Source organism: Molothrus aeneus, chromosome 1 (assembly GCF_037042795.1).
Source record: "Molothrus aeneus isolate 106 chromosome 1, BPBGC_Maene_1.0, whole genome shotgun sequence".
Classification (NCBI taxonomy): domain Eukaryota; kingdom Metazoa; phylum Chordata; class Aves; order Passeriformes; family Icteridae; genus Molothrus; species Molothrus aeneus.
The window spans coordinates 148,371,042-148,388,697 of NC_089646.1; the positions used below are offsets into that span (position 1 = coordinate 148,371,042).

At 45.4% G+C, this 17,656-nt stretch overlaps 1 protein-coding gene across 1 annotated transcript in view; it reads right to left on the minus strand.

The window, feature by feature from the left end:
- The window catches only part of COL22A1 (collagen type XXII alpha 1 chain), a 207,546-nt gene that overhangs the window by 95,918 nt on the left and 93,972 nt on the right, over positions 1-17,656 (minus strand). The window contains exons 15-19 of the mRNA XM_066566730.1: positions 15,351-15,404; positions 13,328-13,372; positions 8,839-8,892; positions 7,543-7,596; positions 263-298 (exon numbers count right to left, since the gene is read on the minus strand). Coding sequence (XP_066422827.1) covers positions 263-298; positions 7,543-7,596; positions 8,839-8,892; positions 13,328-13,372; positions 15,351-15,404 — 243 coding nt within the window. The remainder of the gene's footprint in view (positions 1-262; positions 299-7,542; positions 7,597-8,838; positions 8,893-13,327; positions 13,373-15,350; positions 15,405-17,656) is intronic.

The following is a 17,656-nucleotide window of genomic DNA, read 5'->3' on the forward strand; positions in this document are numbered from 1 at the left end:
TGCTCTGTCTGATGCACTTGAGGCAATGCTTTCTTTCATTGCCTCAAGTCCTGGTCTTCACACTTCACAATCTCCCAGAATCGTGGCAGAGCATCTCCTCATTGGAACCTGTCACATGCCTTCTTCAAAAATCTTCGCTTTTAAAAACTTCTTAAAAAAAAAAGTATTTAAGAACATCTCAGTGAGATCCTCCCAACCTGCATTTCTACTTCTTATGCAGTAATGCTACAAAGTCTGGGAAAGCTAAAAAAAAAATTCTTACTGAAGTGCCAGGCAATCCTGGAAGTCCTGGTTCACCCTGCAGGGAAACAAGAAAGAAATGAAAAAACATACATAGAACACAACATGGCACAATACCCAACAGTGCAAAATAAAAGCAACATCCTGAGCATATTTTCTAATGGTTATTGTACATTCTTATTTTCAATAACCATCTCATAATTAATAGATCTGGACATATGATCGCAATTAACTCTGTTTTCTCTGCTCTGCAGATGAACACATGCAGGAACTGGTTGTGGACTGTGTTACTGTGATGTTTTACATACATTTTAATGACATTCACTTACTTTAAATGAACGATGCATTGGATGCACAATAGCATTAGATTTGTGCTTCAAAAAATCTTGTGTTTGCTCTGTACACTTACCACACAAACAAACTGTTTGATGCTTAGATCCCTAAGACCCCCAAGGAGATGGATATTAAGGAGGTCAAAACACTTTTATTTGTTAGTAACTAAAATAACTGCAGAAAAAGTGAGAAATGGTACCATTTCCCTCAAGTCATTTTCTAGAGCAATTCACGCCATAGTGGTTGTGGGACACTGGGATGCTACACCCTCTTCCCATGATTTATTGCCATCTAGGCTATCAATTTGTTCTAGTTCATTTTTCTCCAGCAATGTCCACCATTTATTATGCTTCAAGATTGTGCATACAGAAAGTTTATCCTTTACTTTAGGCACAGACTGGTGTTACATTTATCACATAGCTTCCCTCCACACTCTATTTATTCATTACTCATGTAGGTCTCTGAATGACCCAGCATATATTTCATATATTTTCTCTTAAGTTCAATTACTCTTTGTTATTTATTCAGAGCATCATAGAGTGGTTTGGGTTGGAATGAATCTTAAAGATAGAATCTTTAAGATACTGAAACATTAAGGTTGAAAATATTTCCAAGGCCATTGAGCTTGACCTTTGACTGAACACCACCATGGCAGCAAGACCAGAGCACTGAGTGCCACATCCAGTTGTTCACAGAACACTTCCAGAGATGCTGACTCCACCACCTCCCTGGGCAGAACCTTGCAATGCCTGACAAACCTTTCAGTCAACAAATCCTTCCTGCTGTCCAACATGAATGTTCCTTGGCATAGCTTGAGGCAATTTTCTCTTGTCCTGTCACTGGTTTTCTGGGAATAGAGACCAATCCCAACCTGGCTACAGCCACTTGCCAGGGAGTTGTAATGAGCAGTAAGGTCCCCCCTGAGTCTTCTTTTCCTCAGAATACACCCAGCTCCCACAGCAATTCTTCATAGGATTTATCCTTTAGACCCTTCATCAATTGCACTGCCCTTCTCTGGCAACAGTCTTGGCACCTCAACCCCTTTCTTTTCATGAGGTGCCCAGAACTGAATGAAGATTTCTACCCAGTGCCCAGCACAGAGGGACAGTCACTGCCCTGGTCCTGCTGGCCACAGAAGGCCAGAAGGCCGCTGGCCTCTTTGCCCACCTGGGCACATGCCAGCTCATGGTCAGCCTCTGTAAGCCAGCATCTCCAGGGCCTTTCCCACTGGCCAGATTTCCAGCCACTCTGCCCCAGCCTGGGGCACTGCAGGGGCTTGCTGCGACACAAGGGGAGGACCCAGGCCTGGCTCTTCTTGAACCTCATCTTGCTGGCCTCACACCATCCATCCAGCTTGTGAACATCCCCTCAACAGAGCCTTCCAAACCTCCAGTACATTGACATTCCCACTCAACTTGGTATTGTCACAAATTTACTACTGAAAGTATTCTTAGTGCCTTTGTTCACATCAGAAGGACAGACACTGAACAGGACTGGGCCCAGGGGACACCACTAGTGACCAAAAACCACCCGAATGTGGCACCATTCACAGCCACTCTCTGGGCCCAGCCATCCAAACAGTTCTTAACCCAAGCAAAGAGTGCCCCTGCCCAAGCCCTGGGCTGATGGCTTTTCCAGGACTCTGCTGTGGGAGATGGAGTCAAAGGCTTTGCTCAAGCCCAGAGAGACTCCATGCACAGCTTTTCCCTCAGGCCTGAGATAGGTCAGTTGCTCCTCAAAGGCCATCACGTTGCTCAGGCAGGACCTGCCTTTCCCAAACCCACATTGGCTGGGCCTGATCCCTCAGCTGCCCTCTCTGGGCCCTGTGATCCCCCTCACAATGATCTGCTCCAGAACCATGCCTTGGCTGGCAGCACTGGAGTTCCCCTCAAGGTCCCTGCAGTCCTTCTTAGGAATGGGTGTCACACTGGCACCTCCAGCCATGTGGGACCTCCCGACTGGCCAGGACTGACAATAAAGGATGGAGAGTGGCTTAGCGAGCTCTTCTGCCAACTCCATCAGCAAACACGGGTGACTCTGAGCCAATCCCATAGACTTGTCAGTGTCTCAGTCGCTCTTTAGGTCACTAATGACTTCCAACAGGATTACAGGGGCTCTCATCTCCTCCTCAACCCTGTCTGCTGGCTCAGGGAGCTGCTTGTCCTCTGAAGAATTGACCTGCCCGTAGAAGACTGAGGCATATTCCCACCCCACACCCAATAAAGAATGGAGATTTTCCTTGGCCCTATTTTGTTGTTAATTTTTGTAAACAAACACTTTTAATTGTCTTTTACAGTAGTGGCCAGATGAAATGCTAACAGAGCTTTTGCTTTCCTTATTATCTTTTGACATGAGGTGGAGGCCAAAGGGTGGAACATATAGTGGGCTGGGTGGGAAAAGCAGGGCACAGGGCTTCTTTGGGGATGTTTAAGAGAGAGAAACAAGCAAGTTAAGAGAGCAGTAAGTTAAGAGAGCAGCAGATCATTGGGGGAGGAAAAAGCATAGCCAAAGTAGAAGGGTAAAGGGCTAAACAAAACCTTTGTGACAAGGGGTGTCTACATGTCAACACCTCTTTCTACAATGGGTGTCCCCAGGACTCTTGGACAGGGGCATGTCCATGGAAATTACCAGGCCCCTGAGAAAAGGGGTGGACATACCCACCAGGCCTTGGTGACCCCTGGTTGTATCGTGCCCAGAGAGCTCTTGTAGGGCCAAACCCCTTGTGTTGGCACTCTCAGGAGAGCAGCTCTCGCAGGAGGCGGCAGCTCCTCAGGAGGAAGCAGCTCTCCCGGGTGATCCTGGCCAGTGTTCCTCAGAGCACTGCCAAGATGTCCAAGAGAAAGAAAGCGAATGCCCACTGCCAGTCCCGTGAGGGGCAGCCACTGCTGTCCAAGCGGTGACAGGTGAGGGACGGGAATGGAGGGAAAGGCTGCAGTGCGACCTGGGGTAGGGCTGGGGCAGAGAGCGGCAGCCAGGCCTGGCTCCAGGCCTTGCTCTGGGGAGGAGCCGGTGCCAGGATGGCCTGGGTGAGGGAATGGCCCAGAGACAGCGAGCGCAGCTGGGAACCCAGCCCGGTCTGGCTGCCGTGGTCAGCACCTGCCTTGAGACAAGGGCCATGAAAGCATATGGAGGGACAGAGTGTCCACACAGCTGCCTCCATCAGATAGCTCCTCCTGCTTCCCACAGGTGACTCACAGGAAGCCACAAGCAGCTCTGCAGGTCACCTGGACAAACATTGCGTCCCTCCACGGGGACAAACTGCTCCCCAGACCAGTCACCTCAGGGAGCCTCCCAGGACATGAAATACAGGAGGGCAGTCTGGAGGGAGAGCACTCAGTGCCCCTCAGCAGCACAGTCACACGGCCACCAAGATTGTCCGTGTCAGACTTGCCGCCTCTCCATGGCCCTCCATTGATGGTGACACCTCCATGGCAGCTCAGCCCTCAGCTGCCAAGAGCAGCCTCGGCACGGATCAAGCTGCCCCCTCTGCCAGCAGCCCCAGCAGCCTCTGGGTCTTCTCCCAGAGGCAGAGCACAGTCTGCAGGCCATGTAGCCAGCAGCCACCGAGACCTAATGCCACCTTCTCCATGGGGCACTAGGGCTGCTTATGGGGCCAGGGAAACACCTTCCCTGGACAGCTCAGCTGAAAGGCTCTGGCAAGGGTCAGCAGCAAGGCAGGGCCATCGCCTGCCACCCCTGCGATGGGCAGGTGGCACGCTGCTCTGCACAGGGACCCAGCCTGCCTGGAAGCACATGGAGCACAGCAAGACAGAGGGGCTCACTGAGCTGCAGGAAAAGCACAGTGGCAAAACCTATGGGTACCCATTTAGAGGCCATGCCCCGTGTCTGTGTGAAGACAGGTACATCATGTCGACCCGGACCCAGAAGCGGTCAAGTGTCTGCCAAGAGGCAAATGCAGAGACCCAGGTGATGCCCAGTGCTCTTGGCTTGACCAAAGACGCCACAGAAGAGACAGGAAACTCCTCTGAGCTCCTGTCTCCTGCCCAGTTGGCAGAGCACCCGTCTGTCTCTGACAACTTGCAGCCCTGGGACAGTTTTCCCAGAGAGGAAAGAGCCAGAGGAAAAGTGGCAGGAGGAAGAACTCCCAGAAACAGAGGCTGCAGGAGACAGGGACAGCAATCCTGAGAGCACATCCCTTGCCCTCTTGAAAGAGGGAGAGGCAGGAGCTTCTGACCTGGATAAAGATCCCTGGGATGAGGGGCACAACAAGCTTTTGCCATCACCAGTGCCTGAGGAATGCTCAGACTTCTCAGCTTCTCCCTCATCTGGAAGCCCCTGTGAGGACAGGGAAACTCATCCGCTGCCTGAGCAAACTGCACGTGGCAAGCTGATGTGCACAGGGCCTGAGGATGCTTCAAAGCATCTTCTGAATATCAAGGCAGAGGAGCTGGAAAAGTTGGAGGAAGACATCCTCTCCTCCCTGGATGCAGAAAGCCCCTGGGTCCAGCACAGCCTTTGCAGCTGGACCAAAGACTGTACAGGAGAGACCGAAAAGTATGCACAGCTCGTGCCTCCCGACCTGTTTGAAGAGCTGTGGTGTCTCTTTAACAACGAGGATGCGCCGTCCAGGGACACTCGGCTAGACCAGCTGCTGGCAAAGTGGGAGGAAGAAGAGCTCCCTGACAGAGACACTGCAGGAGAGGGGGACAGTGAGCCAGAGAGCGAGTTGTCCCTCCCACTGCAAGAGGAGGGAGCAGAGCCAGCAGCTTCTCCCCTGGACAGCGCTCCCTGTGAGGAGGGGCACAGTGAGCCTCTTCCTACGGCACTGCCCAAGGACACAAATATGTCTGCGGTTTGTGTCGCGACTGCCGATCCTGCAGACGAGGCCGAGGCAGCAGGCATGGAGACTGGCTCTGCCCAGGCCGCCCCTCCCCAGGAAAAGCCCTGTGGGGATGAGCCGCCAGCAGGAGCTTGCCCGGTGCCTGCCCAGCCCCTCACACTCTTTGTTCCTGCTTGCCCCGCTGGCAGCGCAGCCGTCCCGCAGCCCCGGCCCCACGGCCATGGCGCTCCATGGCCAAGACGGCCCGGCGGGCTCTGCGCCGCCTTTTCTCCTTCAGCTGCCTCAGGGGGCAGCCAGAGGAGTGAGCCCGGGGCCAGCAGCAGGCGGATTCCCAGTGATGACTGCTCACCCTTAGGCAACCACTTGCCAAAGGTAGGTCCTGCTGCCAGCCCCAGCCCAGCATCCGCAAGAAAATAGCAAGGCAGCCGGGTCAGGGAGAGCCAGCTGAGAAAGATGGCAGCGGTGCCTGGTACAACCCAGACAGAAGTTGACTTTAGGCCCAATCTGCATTGGGGCGGTGCATCTCCAACCTTCTCCCAAGGCTGCATTCAGAGCTTAGAAATGCTCCTTGGGCCTCAGCATTGCAGGCAAAGGAAGGCATCCTCCTTTCACATGGCAAATAGGAAAATACCTCCCTGGATACCCACAAGGACTGGAGAAAGGTGTGAACCCTCCACAAGAACCAGAGAGACCCCAAGCACTGACAAGCACATGGTAAGGAAAGACTGAGGTGACATCGCTGAACCAAGCGTCTCAGACTGTCTTCTGCTTCATCTTTCTCCCAACCCTCCTTGCCCCCACTTCCCTTCTCACCCTTCTCTATTCCTTTCTATCTCTCTTCCTCCCATTTATTGTTAAATAAAATCCCTGCTGTGGACTTTGGTAGATAGATGGTCTCATTGGCTCCTTAATTTGGGCAGAGGGATCTCTCACTAATCCCATCTCAACAGGGCCACAAATCTGCACACAGCATTTGAGATATGGCCTCCCCAGTGCCCAGCACAGAGGGACAATCACCACCCTGGTCCTGCTGGCCACACTAGTGCTGATACAGAAGGCCTGGAGACCACTGGCCTTCTTGCCCATTTAGGCACTTGCTGGCTTAAGTCCAGCTGCTGTCAACCAGCATTCCCAGAGTGTTTCCTACTGGGAGCTTTCCAGCCACTCTGCCACAGCCTGGGGCACTGCAGGACTTTGTTGTGGCCAAAGTTTACAACCTTGAACTTTGCTTTCTTGAACCTGATACCATTGGCCTTGGCCCATCAATCCAAAATATCTGGTTCCACCCCTGTGCCTCAAGCAGACATGCCACCCAGTAGATCAGTTTGCCTAGGGCCCCATCCAAACAGGATTATTCCAAAAAGAGCTGATGTTATGTGAGAAGTAGTAAAGAGATACACACCAGCCACTCTGAAAATATCAGACCAAGGAGACAAACATCTTCTGGAAGTACCAGTTGCAGCTGGTTCAGAAATATGAATGAAGTGATCAAGACTGATCACTACTGCAGGAAGAAAATAGCGGGAACTGCTTCCAGTCTCTGCATTCTTGGATAAGGGTCACTGACTTAATCCAGAGGAGAAAAAGAGAAAGAAATCCAGAACTGGCCATGCCTTTCCACTTCTGCTGAAGAGCTGGGTCGGAAATACCAAAACCACAGCATCATCTCTGACAGAGAGGGAAACATTAGGCTGCCCTGAATATTTGAACAACTCTGAAAAATAACAAGGTCAAAATTGCTGCTGAGAGAAGTGAATAATTATTTTGCAGGTAGGAGGCTCAGAGGCATTTTGTTGTCACTTTCTGAGTCATTTCCACATCTCCTGGGTGAGAAAAACAGTTTCTACACAAACATATTGACATTTCTACCCACATTTCTTAGATGAGGAAAATTCCTGACCCACACTACACTCTATTTCCTTCTATTCTCATTATCAGCATTAAACTAAGAGCAGAGGAGTCATAAACAGATATATTTTAACACTCACACCCATTTCAGACTGAAGCCATGTCAGAAAAGTGAAACATTTAAATATATATAAACTTCTGTTATATACAAACAAGATAAATATTAGTCCAACAGCCCTGATATTTCCAGCACTGAGGGCCCAAGGAAGAATTAACAAATGTGTTTCTAAATCCACTTTGTGCACCCCATCCCAACTTACCTTGTCTCCTTTGGTCCCACTAGCACCAGGAGGGCCGGGGCTGCCAGGAGGGCCCTATAAAGAGGCAAAATTGAGAGAAAAGTCTTTCTTTTTAAAGTGCAGGAGAAACAAGGCTGCAGATATTGGCAGCACAGTAATGTCGTATTGCACTGGGCAGGAACTAACAGAACATATGAGCCTGCTTTGACTCTGCAGCACAAAGAGGAAAGAGAATAACAATGGAGATGCCACAGCAGCCATAATAACACCAATCCAATTTCAGCTGGTTCAGAAGAATTGCAGTTCAGTGAGTATATCAGCATCAAACACAAAATTTAGTATAAAATTCAGGCATGAAGATTTACCCCCTTCTAAGTGTCTAGACATGAAAAACGAAGAAATGCTTCAGAAAACCCGATTTCTGTAACAGGGTTTCACTTGGACAAATTGTTCCTTTGAAGTACTAGACAAAAAGGATCCATTTTGACATCCCTCTGCATTTTCCTACTTCATCTACATTTGCTGCAAGTATAAACCAGTTCTTTATCCATCTGTAACACTGGAAAACATTTCCATCTTGCAAGGATAGTGATAAACACTAACTAGACACACACTCCTTGGTACAAGGCAAACTGCACCTGAGGAACAGAGCAGGATGCAGATGCTGCACCCTGGAGGTATCAGGCTCAAGGGTGGCAGTGATTAGCTGCATGGTTTTTGGCAAATCCCTTCTGTCCTCTGCTTCTTATTTTGTGCTTTGCTATTTAGCCCAGAAGGTCCTTGGAAGAAAAGGATGCTTCTCATTAGGTATCATTCCCTGGGTAATGAAAACAGTCTTGTGGAATCTACAGATAGTGGTTTTAGACAAAGCAGTGTGTGTCTGATCAGCAGAAATGTACTGATCTCTAGGCCATTTTCTGTTTTCTTTTTGTTTTAAAAATGTGAATAGTCCTAAGCCTTTTTTTTTTTTTATTGAAAACAAACCCAATATATTAAATCCAGTTCTTTTCCTTTCCTGTTGTGGACTTAAACAACCGAGTTTCTCTGAGTGCTTTCTTATGTATTTAATGAAAATTAAGACAAACATTCAGACTATCACGTTTAAAGGACTGGCATTTCCTGTGAGTGTAAGTTGCATTCTAGTTTAATTCTAAAAGCAAACAAACAAAAAACAAAGCTGTACCAAAGATCCTCAGAATAGGGACATGATTGGGTACTATCATGATTCAGCAACCACCCAGGATAAGTCTCAGTTTTAGGGTCAACTTCCACTCTTTCCAAAGAAACACTTCCAGTTTTTGAGTGTTTGCCACATACCTGTTTCCCCTCCACACCTGGCTTTCCCGGGAATCCATCCAGGCCTCTGTCTCCCTGGAAAAAGAAGAGAAAGAACCATTCTAATTTAAATCTGTGCTGTTTAGGTCATTGTCCTGAAGGTGATGCCCATACTATCTGCTCCAAGAGTAATGAATAAGGAGAGAAATTCCAGCCAGTCCCATAGAGAAAATAGCTGAAATTCCTGCATCTGTACCATGAAAAGTTGCTGCAACCAGAAGCAGGTTTGTGCTAGCTTTCCATGTTGGCATCCTTCCTCTGCCTGCTGAGGTGGGTTTGTGTAAACTGGACAATGTGCTCCAGCAGAATGTCAGCCCAGAACAGCTCTTACAAAACTAATAAAGCAATCCAGCAATAGGTTGGTTTTACCCAGTAATGAAAAATCTTTCATTTTTCACCTTTCCTTTCTGTAACCTGGGGGAACAATTAATTTGTTCCTATATGTCTCCAGAGCTGGACAGTCCACAAAGGTCATATGCAATGGATTTCACCACTTTATTGTTTGAAGATATCAGTTTTTCCTCCTGAACCTAAAGCTGATTTTTTTTGCTGTAGTTCCAGACTAGTAAGTCTTTCCCTAACCCCCCACAGAGGAAACTGTTTCCTTCATCTTTGCAATGACCTGTTATGTATTTGAAGATTTACAAAACTCCCCTTTCAACTTTCTCTAGACTAAACAACCATAATACTTTCAACTTTTCTTCATGGGCATGTTTGTCAGTTCTCTGATCATTTTTATTGCTCCCCTTTGTGCAGTGTCCAATTTTTGCACCTCTTTATTGTAGCTAGGTGCATGAAACTCAATACACCTGAGGCTAACTTTGATCAGGAATATATTTTCATGTTTCATAGACTATTTTTCTGTTTAAATCACAGGACAATGTTTACTTTACACCAAACCCCTTTCCACAAGACAGCTCCTTGATCAGTTGTTCCCAATCCATAACTGCAATTTGTTGTCCTATGTGTATGAGACATCCTGCAGCTGTCCCTTCTCAATGCCATCTTCTGCTTTGGGGAATTGTGTTTACAGGATAATTTTGAATTCTGACCCTGATCTGTACTGTTCTTCCATATTCAAGTTCAACATCATATTTTATAAACAAAGTTCTTGATAGAGATAACTGGATCAATTACATACGTCTGCTGAACTTCAATTTTCTCCTACTGATTGTGGCCTTTGACCATTCAATCTCTTTAGTTTAAAAACTCCTAGAAATAGGGACTTGTACTCTCTAAAGTCCTTAAACCTCTGAAAAATGAAACACAGATTTTGTTTGGATCCTTCACACACAGTTGAATATAAACTATCAAACACACACACAGTGCCAATGTGAACATAAATGTGCATGTAAAAACAAATTCTACAAGCACAAGCAGTGACAGAAAACTAATAGTTTTATGCTGTTTTTTAGTGTTTTTCTGTATCTTAAATTCTGTTAGATCATTGTTATTACCTGCAAAACCACACTTAGGCCATTTGATTTAATTCGCTTCTTCTGTAAACTACATTGATTTGCCCAGTCAGAAATGGATTTGCTAATCACTATTTATTTCTCCTCCTTAGAAAGTCAATCAATCTTCCAACATAAACGTTATTTCAAATTATGTATTCAAGGAATGAAATTAAAGATACCTGTATCCTCCAGAAAGCCGCTGAAAACCACTGTCAGACACCCAGATCCACTTGCTTTGGAGGTATAGTTTCCACATTAATGCTTTCCTTTGTACTACCTGAACTACAAATATCCTGAATTTAAGACTTTCAGCAAGCAACAGCTTGGTATATTGCTGACAAAATGTGCAGTGTGTTCCCAGGAGAATTTTTAACATCAATACACTGCAGCAATGAGTACTTCACACACGCTGCTTTAGCTGCCAAAACAGAAAAGTGTCGATGCTCTTACTGCTACCAATGCGGGCTGGAAAAGGCAAATGTATTATTTATACAAGCAAATACAAAAAAAGCTATTTGAAAACACTCCAAACAATTGTGTTTTCTGCTGTTTCTTCAGAAAAATCTGTCATTATAAGTATTTTTTTATTATTTTCCCATTCTTTAAATAAGGCTACTCAGTGAAAGGCACTTTTCTCCCAATAGAAAGAGCAAACACATTAAAGTTTCATTCTCAAATTTTCACTTTAAGATTCAATTTCTTTCTTCTGTGTTCTACTGTTTTTTCTTCTTTTAACCAGTAGAACAAAATGGTGAAGATTCACAAGCAACTAGGGGAAATAACAATTCTGCCAAAACTTCAGTGCTGCTCTCTGACCTCTACCACTTAGAAAATTTAATGATTTGTTGGAAAAATGATTGTCCTGGAGTCTGTAGGGCCCTGGAAAGGCTGGAGGAGAAAAAAACCCACTGCAGAGGAATCTAGCAGCAGCAGACCAGTCCTGCTGCCTTCTTACACAATCCCTTCTCAATAAAACAGACAAGGTTTTGCAGGATGGACACAGGATTATCCAGCAAAAGCAATGCCCTTTGTCACACTGAACTGCTGGATGTGCCTAAATTAGAATGCCAAGCATCACATACAGATATGGCTCCTGTTAGCAGGGCAGTGCATCAGAATTACCTGTCTGGAGTCTGTCCTGGGTTCTACAATGGGCTCATTGACTGCAGAAAGGGCATGGGATAACCCTCATGTGGTGCAGTGCTTTTCCTAAAGTGCAGGTGCAACCTGTACTACTGGATTTGGGAACCTCACTCAACAATAAAACCTCAACATTTACATGTGAGGTCCCAGGATATGTGAGTAATGCAGCAAGATGGATGGGATACTTAGGGCTTTTTGGTAGTAAGGGAGAAGACTTGATAAAACAATATTCAGTGCATCAAGTAGTTTTCCCTCTGATATTATGACACCTTTTCTCTTCAGGCACAAAGAAGCACAGGTTGCGTAGGTGTCAGTATTGAGGTTACAGACTGAAGAGCAGACAAGAAAATATTTGGCCCACTGAATTTACACCCACTGTTTTCACAGTAGTACTGACTGGTAAAAGTTAAAGCACTGGCAGTGGGTGCACTGAGACCATCATTAAAACCTGGGAAAAAATTGAAGCACAATTGTTGTAGCAGAGATTTGGCTGCTTCAGGGAAGAAAAAAAAAAAAAGGATGGGGGAGCACCTCTAATTGTGCAGATCCTTCTAATGAAACAAAACCTAATTCATTTATTCATTTCTTCCCTACTCTCATCTTCCTCTGCTTAGTCAGTTGCCTGCCCACACACAGCTCCAGCTTCCTCTCCCATCACAGTGATGTCAGAAAGATGGATTTTCTTCCAGGAGCCAAATATTCCAGCAGATTAGACAATGTTGCCTCTGGAAAAGCAGCAGAGGCACTGGCTAGACACAGGACACCTATGCAGTTCTGCAAAGGGCTGAAGGAAAAGCATGACAGAGATAAAGTACAGTCCAGCCATTTGCTCTAGCTGCAATAATGAAGATAGGTAATACAAAATATGATCACTTTATCATAAACAGCAGAAAGGATGTTGGTAAAGAGAAACACAATATCTCACACTAAGGGCCTACTGATAATTTTTCCCAGTAGGCAAAATTTGGTGTTAATTGCTGGGTTTCTCTCCAGAAGAAGATGGAGACTGAGAAATGGGAACAGAGCTATGCCAGCAAGATGATGACTCCCTCCTTTACACAAACACAGGCAAAGCTGCCAGACCCTCCCTGAGATAAGCCTGTGTCAGGACTGGCTTGAGTCATAAGCAAGACAGAACATTTTTGAGGGGCCCTGAGCACTGCCAGACAGGTCTACAGCAGAAGTGGGTGCACATCTGAGGTCTCTCTCAACACAATGAGCAAACTGAAATAACAAAGGCTTTGTGCCTGCCCAGCTCTCCTTTTAAATGCCTCTTCCAGGTATAATGAGCATTTGGTCTTTTCCTTGAGCCACAAAAATGGTTCAAATCCCAGAGTGACCTGTACTCTGTGAAACAGCTGTTCACAGTCAGGAGAGAACATGGAACTGGGAAGCAATTCCCTTTGGTTGAAGCCTTTGACATAATACAAATTACCTGGTACTTACTACTAGTGAGTTTATGGGGATGGGAGAAAAAAGAAACATAGGAAGTTCAATGATGTGAAAAACTGGAATGAGATGGGAAAATTCTAGATGCAGACATGGTCAGTGGCAGTCAGTGACCATCCTCAACTCTCAGGTTGTGCACACAATGTGAAGATCCTTCAGATCTCCACACTGGCAACCTCCACTCCTCTCCTCCTCACTCTCCTCCATCCCTAGCTACACACACACACTAAGTCCCTAAATGTGTTCTTAGTAGACAGCATAGATCCCAAAGACCCTCCTGCCCACCCATGGGAGGTAGGGAGCACTTGGAAGTGCAGTGCATGAGGAAACCCCATCCCTCTCTAGAGCTGCTGGCCTGGTAGTCCTCCTCAGCTAATGGGCAAAGGAAAAGCCTGGATTTTCCTACCATGCAGCAGAAATACCTTGTCTCCTCGTGTTCCCTTTTCTCCTCTTTCTCCTTGTAGACCCTAAAAATAAAAACAAACAAAGATTATAAAGCTAAATCCAAGTAGAGGCATAGTTACATCCTCTAATTAGTCACCATACCAGTGTGCACATCTGCACAATCAATTCAAGTGAACCTCAAGGACATTTTCTGTGTTGCCAGTCCTCAGAGTTGGCCACAGGCATGATCTAAGCAGACTCACAGAGCAGGGACTGCTTGTGAGCCCAAGAACATCTGTAATATTATATTGCCTGCAGACACACGACCCTCCTGCCAACAGCAGAGTGGAGGGACAGGGAACACACCACAGCTGCAGATGGTCTGGAAAACAACCAATGCTCTGCATTTTTCAAGTTTCTTGTAAACAATGAGAACTTTGGTAAAGGACAATACTAATGAGAAAACCTATCGCATAAACAAGCAAGTGGGTTTGGATGTGGTAGCCAGACAGACAGCAGGTAGCTTTGAGAACTGGCAAAGGTTAGATGCACTCTGTCCTGGGGGCCCAGCACATTTTTGTGCTGTGAATGCAATGCCAGTATTCCTCAGGACTGCATAATTCATCTCCTCCTAGCTACACCAGAAACATTGCTGGAGCTCAGTTTGGTGTGGCACTAGCACAGACAATTGACTCAATGGGCAGAAAAAGATTTCACCTTTCCTTAGCTCAGCAAATACCTTGTATTTTATCTTTATTGTAGAAACTGAGCAATCAGCTAATAGCTATAGAGAGACAAATATGCTCAGACAGTAGTGACCTCTCTAAAACTGCCAAAGCCTATAGTGCTTCTTGCTGTAATAATTTAATACTTCAGTTTACTTTATATTATAGTGGAGTCTTACCTTCAAGCTAATGAGAGCTCCATGTTTGGGTATATTTGGCCCTCGGGTTGATTTAGATAATCATCTAAATGGGCAGGGCTATTTTATACTAGAGCAGGTTGCTCACAGCCCAGTCCAAGCTGGCCTTGAATGTTTCCAAGAATGGGGCATCCACCATCTCACCAGGCAGCCTGTTCCAGAGTCTCACCATCCTCGTAGCAAAAACCTGCTGCCTTATATCCAATCTAAATCTCACCCCTTTTACTTTATAATCATTATCCCTTCTCCTATCAAAACAGGTCTTATTAAAAAGTTTAGCATCTTTTATATATTGAAAGGCCACATTAAGGTCTCCTCAGAGTCTTCTCCAGACTGAGAAACCTCAACTCTCAGCCTTATCTCACAGGAGAGGTGCTACAGCCTTCCTACCACTTCCATGGCCCTGTTCTGGACCTGCTCTCAGAGGTCCACAAATCTTTCCTGTGCTGGGACCCCAGTGATGGATGCAGCACTGCAGGTGAGGTCTCAGCAGAGCAGAGCAGAGGAGCAGAATCATTTCCCTCACCTGCTGCCCATGGTGCCTTTGGACTCTGAGTGCACACTGCCAGCTTATGTCCAGCTTTTCATCCACCAGCACCACAAGTACTACTTGGCAGGGCAGCTCACAATCCTTTCATCCTCCAGCCTGTGGGAGATGACCCCCATCTGGGTCAGCAAATCTCAGAAAATCCAATCAGCCTTTCCAACATCAGCTTAAAGGCTGCTTACCAAGCTGGGACTACAAGAAAGAGCTTTGAAAATATGACTGGAAACTTGCTGAGAGGAGGTATTTTTTCTTGGTGTTCTGTTGAAGTTTTAAAGCACCATATAAATGGTGCATCATCACAGACCAAAGCAATTGCATTACAGTGGGAGCATCACAAAATCACCAGCTGTTATCTCAGTAATCAAGTCATTTCCGCTGACATCTCTCTACTGGCTACAGGTCTGTTCTCATTTAAAGAAGACAGAAGAAACTCAGTGAAGTCAAGACAATTTTACCACTTGGACTTAGTGCAGATAAGTGGTCAGACAGACTATAGACTGCTTAATAATAAAAAATATGTATGGGCAGAACACACTAAAAAAGTAAAGAAAGTTTCTAGAGCATTAGAAATTGAACAAGAGCCGTGACTTACCGGTGCTCCTACGTAGCCTTTAATGCCTGGAGGACCCTGTTTTCCCTCAGATCCCTGGCAAGAAATTGAGATACAGTAAACCACCAGAAACTCTTTCATATAAAAGACCAAGAATAAAATTAGTTTGTCAGAAATGCAAGTTGGTCTTCCAGACTCACATTGAGGCTTCTTGGCTCTCTCAGTGCTAATACAGGAGTCATGTCTTTCCAGCTACTTACCCAAACTGACACTCCAGTATTTTCTTCTGTCCCCTCAGACATTAGCAAGTTTTATCCTTCTGCTTTCAGACTTTTAACTACAAACTGTCCCATACAGGTTTCTCTAGAGGTTATTTCAGAAGGTTTAGCAATGTCAGCTGTTGCACCCAATACCTGTTGGGGCTCCTGAACATAGCATTAATGGAACAAAGCAAAGGTATACATTGCTGCAAAGTGACCACAGTCTTCAAAATATTATGTTTTGAAGAGTAAATGCAAAGAAACAGATCAGAACTAAATTTTCCAATGTTTTATGTTTACTGATAAGAAAAAATGCAAGAGGATCAGGTACATTTCATCAGTCTTTCAGCTGGTTGTGCACTGACTCACCCTGGAGAAGGTACACTGTAATGGAGAGTGCTCACAGTTTGCCTTTATTTGTCTTACAATGCCTGAAAATTATCTGGATCCCCAGCTGAACAGGCTCAGCCCTCAGAACTGTCCCATGGAGACAGCCTGGGCCTGGTAAGCTGACCTAGAGAATTGGTTTGGCATCTTATATCACCTATTTGACTGATTATTTTCTTACTTACATCACTTCCCCTTCCCACCACTCTCATCTGTCTAACTCCTGTCTAACACTAACTGGGTGGCTGTAATGGATAAGGCTTCAAAACAGATAGAGATATTATTACTAAATAATTTTATAATAATGACTAGATTTTGTATTAATAAAAGTTTTACATTAGATAATAAAATTAAAAATGCAAGACATGTATGCAATTAATTAGCAGCAGAAGTGAGGCTTTTTTTTCCCCAGTGCAGGTTAACAAGAATAGGGTTCAAGCACAAGCAAAGATGGCTCTGGGATCAGACCTCTGCAAGGTCAGGAAGCCTTGCAAGTCCTCTTATAGCAAGCATGCACCTAAATCTCTCCTTCAGCCTGCAGAGAAATACTGCTACCAAAGTCTAGGCAAAACCCCAAGAGAAACAGTCCTGCTCCAAGTCATCCAAATTGCAGAAGTCTAACTCAGTCCTGTTACATAAAACGTGGTTGTAACACTCAGCAGAAGTTACAGAGAAACTGGGTTTGTCTGGATGAGATGTGCTGAACCCACTCAAGGCCTGTGCTGAGATCATGTCTGGTAAACCAGAGAAGCGTGAGACCTTCGACAGGTCGAGCAAGCAAGAAGGAAATTTGTCAAAATGAAACTCTTACCTAATACTTTTTATTTCAAAGGATTGATTTTTTTTTTCCCCTCTCCCTCTGCTTTTTCTATTAAGTGCAGATAACTGTCAGTTGAGATGGGAATGCTATAGCTATGTCTGTGCCACAGCAATGACAACCACAAAAAACCTCTTTATCCTTTTATTAGAGATACAGTGGGGAAAAATGAAGGAAAAGGTTGAATATTTGCGGCAGGATATTGCAGGCTAAAGGGTCTGATCTCAAAAATCCAAACTTTATTTCTCTGCCATAACATTGTACAGTGAACAATCTGAGATCTGACCCTTTTTCTCTGGACCCACTTATTCCATTTAAATTAACCTGTGAGGTCCCACATATTTATGTGGGAGTTTTCCCCACTGACCAGTGAATATTTCTTGCCATCTCAGATTACCATGACATCTGTAACCAGAAGCTCCAACACCTCAGCACAAGGCTGACTTTGATAACTCTTCTTTGTGTCCAGCTTGTAGCCAGCAAGATCATCCATTATTCTTGGGCAACAAAGAAATTTACCCTCCAAGTTTGATGAAAAAGAAAAAACTCACTCCAAACCCTACAGGTTTATGCTGAAGACACTGAGCTAGGAACAATCTCCCCCAGAGACATCACTGAGAAGCAAAACCAGTAAAACCAGGGATGATGTACCAAGGTCATTTCATTCCTGTAACCTGTACATGAACCCTGATGGGCTCAACGACCATTTCTGTAACTCTTTGGACTGAAATTCCATTACCAGAAGTCTGGAGGACTCTTATCTGTGCTACTGGAAGCTTCACACAATTAATGAGGTCTGTAAAAAGTACAAGACAATGTCTTAAAAGAAAGTGCTGGCAATTCCCACTGAAGCAAAAGGCTCCTCAGCCAAGGAGATAAACAAG